The sequence below is a fragment of the Gobio gobio genome (genome assembly GCF_949357685.1).
Source record: "Gobio gobio genome assembly, chromosome: 14".
Classification (NCBI taxonomy): Eukaryota; Metazoa; Chordata; class Actinopteri; order Cypriniformes; family Gobionidae; genus Gobio; species Gobio gobio.
The window spans coordinates 35,922,869-35,937,404 of record NC_137107.1 but is presented as its reverse complement, the minus strand read 5'-3'; the positions used below and the strand labels follow the sequence as shown (position 1 = coordinate 35,937,404).

The window sequence follows — 14,536 nt, the reverse complement described above, 5'->3', positions numbered from 1 at the left end:
ATAGTTCATTAGAAAGACCACAACAATAAACACTGAAAAAGTAATTTGTGTACTATTGACATTTAGATTATTTGCATGACTATAGCTACTCTATATACTCATGAGATGTATATCCTGTATGTATATCGATATATTAGTTGTTATTTCATGACCATGACCATTTCTGTGTTTTCTGGGTAGGTAAGTTTCGGCGCAGTTGATTTTGCACTCAGGACACTGTCATGAGCACAACTGTCTCGGGCTAGAGATCGATAGCGTTCAGCGATATGTTAGTTTAAAAAAACAGTCGACAACTTGTTTGTCAACCAGAGAAACACCCCCACTTTTCTCCATTTGAGAACAGAAACATCCACGTTCACAGATTTCTCTTCCATTTCGATCCATTTGCCATTTGTTTTTGCCCCTTGTGTGTTACCGTTCGGAGGTGGTTGAAGTCTGCAGAGACGAGCTGAAATAAACAATACTCGAGACGCAGCGATGGCAGAGAAGTGTCTGTGACCATCTCCACTCGTTTTCCTCTTCCTCCTGTTCTCCGAAATGAAAGCTGGTAGAATGGAGTTTTACAGTGGGACGTCCTGCCCGCGATGCTACAGGCTGATCCGCGAGGGGTCACAAGAGATCTTCGTAGTCGAGGAGTTTCGAGTGCTGCCGGGTTTTCCAAAGTCGAAACAGACGGAAGTCGAAGTACATCTCAATCATCTCTTTGCCTAAAGGAGAGAGGAAGATATGATTCTGGAATACATTTGGTGAATTCAATGTGAGAATGCCTCTCTATGATGAACAGACACTTCAACATAGATTCTCTCAGGTGGTAATTGGAAAACAGCATGCAGAGAGAGACAATATAGATAAAGAGAGATGACAGAGAACTGATTGAGAATGAAGAGAGGAAATTGAGAGTCAGTAGCGATGTTTCCATCCACCTATTTTTATGCGAATTTTGGGACATCGCACTATATTGCGATATTGGTATTTGCAACACTGGATGGAAACTCCAAGATGTGCATAAATTCTAAAAATGCGCATACAAAAACTCATGAGCAGTGAGTTGGATAATATTTTTTTCCATAAGAAAACACATTTACAGAATAAACTCCCCGATGCGCAATGGGACGGCATAACTGGATCAACCAGCCGACCGATCTCGTTGCACTGTTTTGGTCGTTCTGAAATGCTGGAGCATAGACTGTTTTACACAACACCCAATAGGATTTTTCCATAGGCTTTCGGGTTATCGCAAAAAAACAAGCTCTGCGATCAACAAAAGTTTATGATACTTGCACGTGTTGTCCCTCAAGATCATTTTCACAGATGAACACAACTTTTATGAATTTTGAAGTCTAAATGCAGTCGCCAGAAGTAAAAAGCTAAAGGTACTACACCACGGTCGCTCGACTTCAATGTCTCCACCACTTAACTTCGGACAACTCTTTCAGTTTTTATCTCAAAACATTTGAGTTAGACTAGTTTATAAGAGCACAATTATGAGCATAATGAGGCTGTACAAGCGGACTGAGTTTACCTGTTAACGTAGGATGACGTTTAATCTCCTCGACAGACTCTGTGGTCCCATTTAGCCACTTGTTAACAACCGCCTTTTTCAAAACACATAACAGCTTCAAAAAATCACGAGTTAGGTAATACTGGTGTATTTTATGTCGTAGAATATTGAGTTTGTGTTCACCACAGACCTCATTTCAGCCATTTAACCAAAACCCCACTCAAAAAACCCATTGACTTTGGGACAATGGAACCGGAAGTGCTAAAATGCTAACTTTCCACGTTTTGGCCTACAAAGTGATGTCATACCTGCACCACTCTATTGGATGGAAACAGTGCTTTATTCGCAAATTTTATTTAGTTAAATTGGCAACTTTGAATGGAAACGTAGCTATTGAAAGAGAGTGGTGGAGTTGCTGTCCTAGGACAGATAAAAAAAAAACTGAAAAGAAAAACCTGCATTAAGTTATTTACAATGAAAGGCATGTCAGTAAAAATCTTTCATCATACTCCCCCTCATGCCATTCCAAGCCTCTCATACAGGTATGGTACAACATGAGGGTGAGTAAATGACCAAATAGCTATACAAAAGCTTTGTATGAAAAAAATAAGCGTACAAGTTTGGACTGACATGACGAATTCACATTTTTGAATAAGATGCATTGCATGTAAATCAGTATGCCTGTATGTTTCCTCCATTAACAACTACTAGATTTCAAATCATGCAAGAAAGAGTCTGTTTGTGTGTGTTTATATGTGTGTAGGAGTGTGAACATAAGCACATTTCAGCAGTTTATTGCAGACGGTCTCACCCTGAGCGGAGAGCTCCAGCGGTGACTCAAACGTGACAGAATAAGGCCTCATCAGGTTCTTCAGTTTCTGGAACAGCTGTTGGCACATGATAAGCCAAGACATTAATAATCCCCTTTTTTTTCTCCCCCTCACACAGCTCTCTCACTCTCTCCTTCACTCGCTCTTTGACTCAAGGAGGTTAGTTAGGGATAATGGTAGTCTCTCTCTTTGCGGCCCTGGATAAATCTCACACGGGGGACTGGAAGGGCAAACAGGAGCCTTCAAAAGAACCCAGTTAAGATCTTAACATTCATGCACCGCTCCAAGAGGCTTCAGAACTCAGACGGAGATTAAAGATGAGTTTACAGACACAGATTTTCTCTTCCGGCTCACCCTGAGAAGGAAGCCGGTGCCTTGCAGAGCGAATAAAGATGAGAACGTGACCACAACGCTAAGGAGGATGCCACAAACAAATGCTGCAAGATTCATAGAGCTCTCCTTTGGGATGAGCATAGATATGGTCTTGTGAAGGCCAAATTCTGTTGGCAGATAACCCAGCATGCATTCACGAACTCACACAAGTCAGTCATCCTTGTGTCAATCACAAGCACGCACGCAATTCTCAGGAACAGTGGCGCCTTTTGAGAAATGACGCATGGCAAAGGAGATTTACGTCGAACCCGTCTCCATAGAAACGCAATTGTACATTAGGTTCCAAGGGCGGCATGAATGTGTCCTTGGGGTGTAATCTCGGGGCTCCTGTCATAAAACACTTGTCAGGCTACCAAACAGACGGAATGATCTGAAAGTCAAGCCCGACTCTAAAGGACAGACGCAGATTCGTGTTCAAGTCACAAGTCCAACGGTTACAGAGTTTCAGATCAGATGTTAATGATCACAGCAACTAGTTTGGGTGTTACATATACTACTGTTTAAAAGTTTGGGGTTGGTAAGAAAAACTCTTACACTCATCAAGGCTGCATTTATTGGATCAAATATGCAGTAAAAACAGTAATATTGCAACATACTATTACACTTCTCAAATATAATGTATTTCTGTGAAGGCAAAGCTGAATTTTCAGCATCATTACTCCAGTCTTCAGTGTCACGATCCTTCAGAAATCATTCTAATAGGCTGATTTGCAGCTCAAGCAACATTATTATTATTATCAGTGTTATTTTAGGATCATTGATATACTATTACATTTAATTAATTTAGTTTTAGTCATTTTTTAAAATGTCTAATAGTTATTATTCATTTTTGTTTTAGTTATTTTAGTTCTTCAAGTTAAACCAAAAGAAAATGAGAAATGAGGGCTTGTCAACTAGCTGAAATAAAATTTAATTTAAAAAATCTTTTTCAGTTAACGGATTTTTAAAGCTGCAGTCCGTAAGTTTTGCCTCTTTGTCGTCATCTCTGTATGAAACCTGCAATTGCAGTTATTTGCGGAATTATCATTTTACGTGGGTTGTGCATCGGCACAGCTCCTCAGTGCGGATGAATCTAATGTTTTGAGGAGTATGTGTGGGTCATTCATCACCGCACCAGTGTGGATACTGTACTTCGGAATCACAGATTCTACGTCTTGGAAGTATGACCAAAATAATCATTTTCACCAGAAAATGTCATCTGAACAAGAAACATATCTGCCACTTTTGTTCAGACCAACTGAAAGAAAAAAAGCATTACAATAAATTATGCTACCAATTTTTGTAATTTCCAATTAAATCTACCGATTGCTTAGGTCATATCACATCAAAACCTGCAAATCATAATTATTGTCATACTTTACAGCTTACAGCATTAATATACAGCATTGCGTGACTATGCGTATTTAGTGTGTATTAGCGTAACCTGTAGATTTCTGTACGGTCTAATCTTTTGCTTTTGACTACGGGTGAATCTCCAGTTGTCACTGATGATTGTTGTTTGGACTTTCTGGAATACAATCCACCATCATAATGATAAATTGTATAACTCCAGCTGCTGTGAGAAAAGGCTATAATGATCTGCCACCTGCAGCATCCTCACATGCGATATAGCCTACTAGCCGGTCTCCTTATGTATACAGACATGATGTAATGACGCAAAGACGAACTGTGCCATGCTCGAATTTCCCGCAAAAAGCTACCAGTACCACTCAAATTATAACATTATTTTACAAGCTTACCGCGTGGGCTAAGGTAAGGAGATAGTTTTGAACACTGGCTGGTGATGTACTTGAAGTGTTTACAGAAACAAAGGGTGCTTTCACACCTGCCTCATATAGTTCGATTGAATCGTACTAGAGTTCGTTTTTCCCTTTGGTGCGGTTCGTTTGGTCAGGTGTGAAAGCAGCAATCGCACTCGGGTGCGCACCAAAAGCGGACCTAACAAGCGTACCGAGGGTACATTATCGAGGGTACATTATCGAGGTCTCGGTACGCTTGTTTGGTCGGCTTTTGGTGCGCACCCGAGTGCGAAAGTTTCTTAGTTTCGCTTTCAAACGAACTCTGGAGCAGTTCGTTTGTGGTGAGAACGTGATCCGACCTCGAACAGACCCAACTGCAAAAAGTACTGATCATATTTGGACTAAACCAGCTGCTGTAGTCAGCTGCGCTGTGCATTATGTGATGTAGTGAGGAGGTGCGGAGCCTCATAGAAATTTGATCTGATGACCATATTAGGTCGCAACTTTCAAAAACTCACAAGAACAGCACGATCTTCGCTTGAATTGACGAGCGATGCGCGCTCGCCGTTTGCAGTGCATTAGATTCGTTATAGAAATGTATTGTTTGCATATTGTGGTGTATACAAACAATGTAATAGATTATGGCCATGGACAAAACCAGCCCACGCAGTCGCAGTTTAGGAAATACGCCATGGCCAATGAGTGATGTGGATGTTGTCATGTGACTGCATTTTGGTTAGTTTCAACTGGTTCGGACCAAAGCAATCAGTGTGGTGTGAAAAGGAGCCAAAAAAGCTGAAAAATGCTACAATGTATAATTGTTTGCCCTTGGTTCGGACCAAATGAACCGAACTAGAGATGTGTACACCCTAAAGTCTATTTAGCCAGAAATAGTAAAAAAACACTTCCATAAATTACAATAAACTGACAATTACAGGCTGTTGATGCTTAAACATAGCTCTAGATACTGGACAGGAAAGAGTTATTTTAAGTTGCATAACTGAGGGAAAAAGGCTGTCAGGCATGATGGTGACAGACGGAGAGGTGTGATAGGAAAAATGGAGAGACGGAGTTGGTGCATGTGTGCGATGAGAGCTGAACATGGCCCCAGAGGGACCATTTCTAAATATAATGCAGAAACTCAAGGTACAAGCATTACATAAATACCACGGACTAGCTTCAGAACTTGACGTACCTTCTCTCCATTCGGATTGCCCAGGACATAGCAGCCCATGATGTGGATCAGGTTTGGCTCTGGATTCACTTTACTCATAAACCGGCTCAGTCGTTTCCAAAACCTGCATGAACACCACAAACACACAAGCAAATCCCTCTGATAATAGTTCTCTCATTGAAGGAATACTGGGACAGAAACAAAAGCATGGATCTCACTAACTGGCTCATGTCTTCTTCTTTCTCGACCTTGGCAAAAGTGGCCACTTTATTCTTCAGCAGGTACAGGTGCCCTGGGCCGCCCTGAGACAGAAAATGACACATTTGAAATCTTACATAACATCTAACTCAAAGAAACAGGAGAGCAGTACTGCCCTCTGAACTGAGAGAGAGAATTCCTGTCCAGAACACACAACCATTACACAACATCAAACCTGTATCATCAAACTGAAGAGACAGTAGTGCAGTATTATTCCTACAAACACTGCTGATTCGCTCTGGTGCACTTGCGGTCTCATTTCGTGTCATTTTGTGTGTTTGTGGGCCTGTTTTTCTCTTACCTGACAGAAGATCATCATGCGCCAGATCTTTGAGCCCTTCCTGTAGGCTGTTAATCTCTTTTCAATCTCCTCTGCACAGAAAACAAACACACTGTCAGGATGACCATGGCAATTTAAACAAAACCAGATCGAAACCTAGGATTCCACTATTACCCTGGTTATACCTTAAATGTAAAAGTCTCATGTAACCGCAATTTTCTTGCATGGCTGGACTGTTGATTTTCATGCAAACCCTTAAAATAATATTTTCAAGTTAAGTATAGACACTTTCAAAAGTGATCTAAAGACTTAGTTATTTCGTCTGGCTTTTGGTGTTAATGTGAGTGATTTGCTGTAACATGGACTTGATTGTTCTTGTGATTTTATTATTTTATGCTTGTAATAATTTTAGAGTTCTACGCTATTGATATACAGCACTTTGGTCCATTCTTATAGTTTTGAAAGTGAATATTAAATATAAATAAAATTTGAGCTGAGTTGATTATTTTAATTATTTATTTCCTGAGGTTCACCTTTTTATTATATTATATTAATTATATTTTACAACAAGGTTCCATTTGCTAACATAAGTTAACATGAACTTACAATGAAAAACATTTATTAATCTTAGTTCATTTTAATTTCAACATTTACCAATACATTATTATTATAATAAAATGGATCCAATCTATTTTGTTAGTTTATGATTTATTTATTTTTGCACAAACAAACGGACAAAGAAAAAATATAATTACCATAATTATTCGCATTTAAGAAAGGAAGACAAACTTTAATTTATGATTTATTATGTGACTTTAACACACATTGAAAACGTGATTCCTACAGATTTTAAAAAGCCACTGTTGTAAAACAGTCACTAAAAAATATTGCCACTTCTCTGATCCAGAGTCATTTATCAGGAATCCAATTGTTTTTGTATTTCTCATGCTGGCTGGTGCAAAAAAATCAATACAGAACCCACCGTCATTCCACACTGAAACAATCAGGCAAGGAGTAAAGTGCTCAAATACACAAAAAGCACACATCAAACACACACACATGAAGCTACGTACCCAGAATATCATCAAACGTGGCATGTTCATGATCCTGGAGAAAAAAATAATAAAAGCAATCAATACAAGACTTTGCAGGACTAATTCGGAAGAGAAAATGTTTTTGTATTATTCTTAGGACTCTATCATACACCCGGCATAATGCAAAGCTAGGCGAGATGCAAGTGTTTTTTGCTAGTTTCAGCCCGACGCGGTTACATTTTCACGTCCAGCACCACGTTATTTAAATAGCAAATGCACTCGCACCCATCTGTTCGCCCATGGGTGTGCTGGTCTGAAAACGAGGTGTGTTCAGGCGCATTGTTGGCGCGCTGCTATTTTGAGGCAACTGAAAACGACAAACATCCAAACAGTCAATAGCGCAGTATTTTTTGTGTTATTTAAAGGGCGCGTTAGTAATATGCGCCTATAGGCGGGTCCACAACACGTGTACACTCTGCTTATTACACACACAGGGACGCACAGCCATGGGCGCCGTATAGGGGGGACTGATAGGGGCCCCAACAAATAGGTAAAAACGAATTAAAAATTGTTATTATATTATACAATATATAAACCATCATCATTGAGTATATTTCAAATAATAATCAAATGAATGATGTCTTTTATTTAACTTATTCTGGCAATAAAAAGTTAAATATCCCCATTAACCAAAAAGTAATCATCCATATTGACAGACCACCCCCCTGTATCTGCATGAAATGGTTTGGTCCTGCCTTAACGCACTCATCAGTAGCCGCGTTTCCATTACAGATTTGCGCAATATATTTTCTTAAGTCGATAAAAAAATATTGCGCAATGACGGGGTTCCTATTAACTGATGTTATGCGACTAAAACAATTTGTTTCCTCTCGTGACAAGTCATTCCAAAAATGATGCCATGTAGGTTGTTAGGTTTATGTATATTCCATCCACCGCATGCCATTATTTTTAATGGAAGGAGACATGCGTGTTATCCAAGCATTGATGGCAATGAAAAGCACCGTATACTTGAGCAGGTTATTGTGATGCATTGCTGCCACATACAGAGACGAGCGAAATGTTTGAATTTGCATGCTGGTAACTCAACGTTTTTTTTTACTTTGGTTTGGAATTTTGTTTGTTGGAAATATAAACTGAATTTAGAAATGCTTTTGAAATGAAAAACTTTGCGTTTAATAAACAAAATACATTTTTGAAATGAAGACAGCGTTTGGAGTGTAGTGCACAATAATCTGTTCCCAGAATCCACGGCCTTTGTTCTTATTGTGAGTGCACACAAATAAAAGTAGACAGTTTATAGTTTATAATTATGTATTGCACTGATCTGTATGGCTAAAAATGACGGAGTGTGAGTTGTTTCCGCTGTCATGAAGGAAAAAATCCATCAGAACACTGGTTAAAGAAAACGTAGCCTATTCAGTTTTGTAGTTAGGCTATGTTTAAATATTATTATTATTTTAATTTCATATGTTGATTATCAAAAGTGAGCACCATGAGTAAGGCTACATAATCAGATGCGCATATGTCTGGGGACATGGATTTTGAGCACTTAATTGAATTTTGTTTTCTAGAAAGTCTTTCTATAAAATTAATTTCGTTTTGTATACATTTTATCTTCATTTTAATCAATGTTTCATAAACCGATTGGCTGGATTTAATAAACAATTAGGAAATATAGCAGCCAATATAATCGTGACATGGAGGCGTCGGCGCCATTAATAGCATTGCATGTGAACTGGAGCGTGTCTCACGGACATGAGAAATATGTTGCTTGAAATGTCTACTTTTAAACGAAACTATTCAAAATGAAAAGAAATAGGCTACTCTCTGATTATGTAACAAAATGTAAATTTCTCTCTTGGTGCATCCGCTACTGCGAAGATGGCGAGTCAGCATTGTCAGCCGACATTGACACAGAAAACTCTAGAGTTTATTAATAAACAATTAAAATGTCTCCTTGCTATTTTTGACACATTCATAATCAATACTTTTGCCGGTTCTATGTGGCAAGCTTAATGTGTGCGCTTGAGTGAGGATAATAATAGCCTATTATATAGGTAGCCTACTCATTACGGTAGGCTAATATATTACATAAATGCTCGGGTTTAGAATTCTCTCATATTTATGAAATTAAATTAATAAGTGCTTAGTCAACGAATGGCTTAAATGAACAACTACTATTATATAAAAAACTTTAGTCAGGGACAGCCCTACTTATTTCACATATTTTTGAACCAACATGTCACAATGTGCAATCTGGGATGAGCAAGCTCGAGTAATAAGTCAGTATTAGATTTTGGATAGCTAGCTTGGCTTGTATGTTTGGTGCAGAATGGGTGTGTTAGGGGGGGCCCAACCTCATATTCTTTCATAGGGCCCAAAATTGCTAGTGGCGCCCCTGCGCGCAGCAGCACACAAACATTTCTAAATATTCAAAATAAAAGGATTCCTCTCTGGAGAAGCATTCAGTCTTTCCACTCGCAAATTCCGCCATGTAAATAGTGAATCTGTCATGGTGCAAACGCAACTGGCTTTTAAAGGGAATGGGAGATGAGACTCTGATTGGTTTATTGCACGTTACGCTCAAAACACACCCATGACTCATGAAGAGACTAGGTACAACCCTTTAGGACCATGCGCCTGGCGCGCCGACCGTTTTTTCTGTCGATAACAAGCAAAAGTGGATTTGGACATGCCCTAAGTGCACCTGCGCCACACGCTTCCGACCATGTGCGCAGATCGTTAAGATAGGGCCCTTAATGTCACTAATCTCTAATATGCACCCGTCCAGTCCAGATAACCTTACTTGCTCCTGCTTTTCTTTGTGCTGTTGAGGACGTGTTGTGATTACTATTGCGTTTGCTGTCAGTTTGGTCTTCACTTGTCTGTCTAAACCTCTGGACCTCAGGCAACATGTCTAGCTGCATCTCATCCTATACCATGTGTTTGACTGTCTATGAAAATCTGTAACCTTAAAATTGATATCCAGTGTTCGACATAAAAATATTTGGATGATTCTTCATGTCATAGTAAGTGATGCAGAGTAAAAACAGATTTGACTTACATAGAGTATGGGTATAATAGAAGGATCATCCTTTCGAATAATATTGGGAACATATTCTGCTTTGGGCACTTTAGATGAAATCAGCTAAAAGACACAAAATCACAAAGATAAAAATGATCAATTACGTGAAAGATTTTAATTAAATGTAAATAAAGGAATAATTCAGACAAAAACTAAAATTTCCAGATTATTTACTCATCCCAAGGCCATCCAAGATGTATATGACTTTCTTTCCTCAGCCAAAGAGAAATCAAGGTTTTGAAGGAAAACACCCATCTAATGCAAGTGAATGGTGCTCAACATAGACCATATTTGACAGTCCAATCCATACTTAGGCAGCTTCAAAGGGCTCCACATGGTTTGCATTTCAATGTTTTTCATTCATTTTGAGAAATACTGAATCTGTTGCTGTGTAAGTGAGATGAGTAAATGCCTGCTCATTTAGTCTAGAACTACAATAATCATCATGTTTACACAGCGCTCACAACACCTGCACTTACTCTCGATTTCTCTCAACATGTGGACAGAAGAGCTGTGAGTCAATACATGAGAAAACAAAGTAACTTGCATTACATATTTGAAAAAGTAACTCAGATATTTTGTTGTAAAGTAAAGAGTTACTTTACTAGTTGAAAAAGTAATCTGATTACATAACTCACAGTAGTCTGATTACATAACAACCTGTAATGCAAATGCTTGCTTTGGTCCAGCTCTACAAAGCACATTCACAAGACGGTTGATTTCACAATAACCGCCCCATTGTTTACAAGATAGGTTTATATCCAGGATACACACACGATCGGACCATTTTTAACAATAAAATGAAACAAATACTAGCAAGGACCACTTGTAAACAATTCTTTCTGCCTATGTACCTTCTCAACTCGCACACGCGTGAGAGGTTGTGAACTTGTGAACCATCTTGTGAACAGACTTTGAAGCGTTTTTTTTTTCCAGAAAATGACTGATGGTTTCACTAGAAAAGACCCTTATTCAGCTGGGGTCGTGTGGATCCCTTTGAAGCTGCCAAAATAAGGATTTTGGACCATTCACTTGCATTAGAAGGAGAAAATTCCTGTAATATTTTCCTCCAAACCCATAATTTCTCTTCAGCTGAGGAAAGAAAGTCATATACAATGGGGCAAAAAAGTATTTAGTCAGCCACCAATTGCGCAAGTTCTCCCACTTAAAAAGATGAGAGAAGCCTGTAATTTTCATCATAGGTACACTTCAACTATGAGAGACAGAATGAGAAGAAAAAAAATCCAGAAAAGCATTTATTTGCAAATTATGGTGGAAAATAAGTATTTGGTCAATAACAAAAGTTCATTCTCAATACTTTGTTATATACCCTTTGTTGGCAATGACAGAGGTCAAATATTTTCTGTAAGTCTCCACAAGGTTTTTACACACTGTTGCTGGTAGTTTGGCCCATTCCTCCATGCAGATCTCCTCTAGAGCGGTGATGTTTTGGGGCTGTCGCTGGGCAACACGGATTTTCAACTTCCTCCAAAGATTTTCTATGGGGTTGAGATCTGGAGACTGGCTAGGCACTCCAGGACCTTGAAATGCTTCTTACGAAGCCACTCCTTCGTTGCAGTGTGTTTGGGATCATTATCATGCTGAAAGACCCAGCCACGTTTCATCTTCAATGCCCTTGCTGATGGAAGGAGGTTTTTACTCAAAATCTCACGATACATGGCCCCATTAATTCTTTCCTTTACACGGATCAGTCGTCCGGGTCCCTTTGCAGTAAAACAGACCCAAAGCATGATGTTTCCACCCCCATGCTTCACAGTAGCTATGGTGTTCTTTGGATGCAACTCAGCATTCTCCAAACACGACAAGTTGAGTTTTTACCAAAAAGTTCTATTTTGGTTTCATCTGACCATATGACATTCTCCCAATCCTCTTCTGGATCATCCAAATGCTCTCTAGCAAACTTCAGACGGGCCCGAACATGTACTGGCTTAAGCGGGGGGACACGTCTGGCACTGCAGGATTTAAGTCACTGGAGGCGTAGTGTGTTACTGATGGTAGCCTTTGTTACTTTGGTCCCAGCTCTCTGCAGGTCATTCACTAGGTCCCCCCGTGTGGTTCTGGGATTTTTGCTCACCGTTATTGTGATCATTTTGACCCCACGGGGTGAGATCTTGCGTGGAGCCCCAGGTCGTCAGTGGTCTTGTATGTCTTCCATTTTCTAATAGATGCTCCCACAGTTGATTTCTTCACACCAAGCTGCTTACCTATTGCAGATTCAGTCTTCCCAGCCTGGGGCAGGTCTTCAATTTTGTTTCTGGTGTCCTTTGACAGCTCTTTGGTCTTGGCCATAGTGGAGTTTGGAGTCTGACTGTTTGAGGTTGTGGACAGGTGTCTTTTATACTGATAACAAATTTAAACAGGTGCCATTAATACAGGTAATGAGTGGAAGACAGAGGAGCCTCTTAAAGAAGTTACAGGTCTGTGAGAGCCAGAAATCTTGCTTTTTTTGTAGGTAACCAAATACTTATTTTCCACCATAATTTGCAAATAAATTCTTAAAAAATCAGACAATGTGACTTTCTGGATTTTTTTTCTCATTCTGTCTCTCATAGTTGAAGTGAACCTATGATGAAAATTACAGGCCTCTCTCATCTTTTTAAGTGGGAGAACTTGCACAATTGGTGGATGACTAAATACTTTTTTGCCCCACTGTACATCTTGGATAGCTTGGGGTGAGTAAATAAATCAGGACATTTTCATTTTTGGGTAACTATTCCTTTAAGTTAAATTAAGTAAAAAATAAAAAATATATTTTAAAAAATAATGTACCATAATTTTAGGAGGGATGAAGTCGTCCCCCTCACATGCCAGTCTCTCCATCTCTCTCTCCTCCTCCCAGTCCATGTCTTCACATCCGCCCTCATCCGGAGTACAGCAGGTCTGCAGTTCCCCACCTGTGGCACCACACAACACAGCAGAAACAGACAGTTCAATGATGGACACAGACAAAGCAGAATAAAGACAGAGGGCAGAAAAGAACAAAGAGACAAGGGAAGAATGAGAAGACAGAAATGGTGGTGGAGAGCAAGGTTGAGATGAAGAGATAATGGAACAAAGATAAGATAAATAGACAGTGAATATTTTCTACATGGACTGCAGTAAACTCTCACTCTTAGTTTTGTTTCCATGTAAAGTCATATTCTTATAAAAGAAAAAGTTCACCCAAAAATTTTATTCCAAACCTTTATGCCGTTATATTTTTATGTGGACATTTTTTTGTTGTAGTTGAGGAAATCCCAAAGAATGATAATAGTGAACACAGCTGTCAAGTTCCAAAAAACATCAAAAACACATAATAATTAAAAGTATAATAAAAGTAGTTCATGTGACATTCATATTGCTTAGCATTTCAAGTCTTCTGCAGTGTTATTGTTGTTGACTAAAACTCAAATTAAAACTATTGAAATAAATACATTTTTGCTAATTGAAATATGAGTAAAGAAAATATTAGATGAAAATTTTTACAAATTTAAACAAAAATTAGAAATGTTGCAATTGACTAAAACAAAATGATAATGAATTTACTGTGAAGGTTTATTGAATCCTGAATCAATGATTCAATCACTTGAATCCTGTAAAATTTGAATCCTGAATCACTTGTTTGACTGCAGTCCATTTAAATATACAGTACACCTAACTAGAGTTACACATATAAAACTGCAAATGAGAGACAGAAGTATCAGTAGTATGAAAGAGAGTACAAGGGAGAAAAAAACTCCATTAGAAAATCAGCACCACAGAAAACCAGGCAGCTATAGAGAGAGAAAACTGACAGAGAAAAGCAAGTATACAAATATTACAACTGTAAGTCAAATGTTCACAATCGTTCATCAGGCTCCCCGCAGACACGGGTGTAAAGAATACATATGATGACAAAAAAAAGGTCCAAAGACAAAATACACACAGAGTTAACATGCTGACACAGAATTCTAGTGTGCACACACACATACACACACACACACACACACACACACACACACACACACATTCGTCTCCAGAGTCCAGACAGACGATCCAGGCGGGACAGATACTCACAGAAAGAGAAAGAGGAGAGGAGCACATATTCGGGACAGAACCACGCTCAGAGGAAGACAGACAAACAGGATCAGCATCAAGAGCAGAGGAGGCATGTCACTGAAAGACTGTGTATGTGAGTCTACTATATGTGTGGGTTATAGAAGTGTTCCATAGGGTTTGCAA

At 39.0% G+C, this 14,536-nt stretch overlaps 1 protein-coding gene across 1 annotated transcript in view; it reads right to left on the bottom strand.

Annotated features, from left to right (window-relative positions):
- Positions 1-609: 609 nt before the first annotated feature.
- nsmfa (NMDA receptor synaptonuclear signaling and neuronal migration factor a) overlaps positions 610-14,536 on the bottom strand; it is a gene marked incomplete at its 3' end in the record, with an annotated part of 43,401 nt that continues 29,474 nt past the window's right edge. Inside the window, exons 8-15 of the mRNA XM_079834956.1 lie at positions 13,106-13,230; positions 10,295-10,378; positions 7,249-7,282; positions 6,197-6,267; positions 5,860-5,939; positions 5,659-5,761; positions 2,313-2,388; positions 610-707 (exon numbers count right to left, since the gene is read on the bottom strand). Of these exons, the coding sequence (XP_079691082.1) occupies positions 610-707; positions 2,313-2,388; positions 5,659-5,761; positions 5,860-5,939; positions 6,197-6,267; positions 7,249-7,282; positions 10,295-10,378; positions 13,106-13,230 (671 nt within the window). The remainder of the gene's footprint in view (positions 708-2,312; positions 2,389-5,658; positions 5,762-5,859; positions 5,940-6,196; positions 6,268-7,248; positions 7,283-10,294; positions 10,379-13,105; positions 13,231-14,536) is intronic.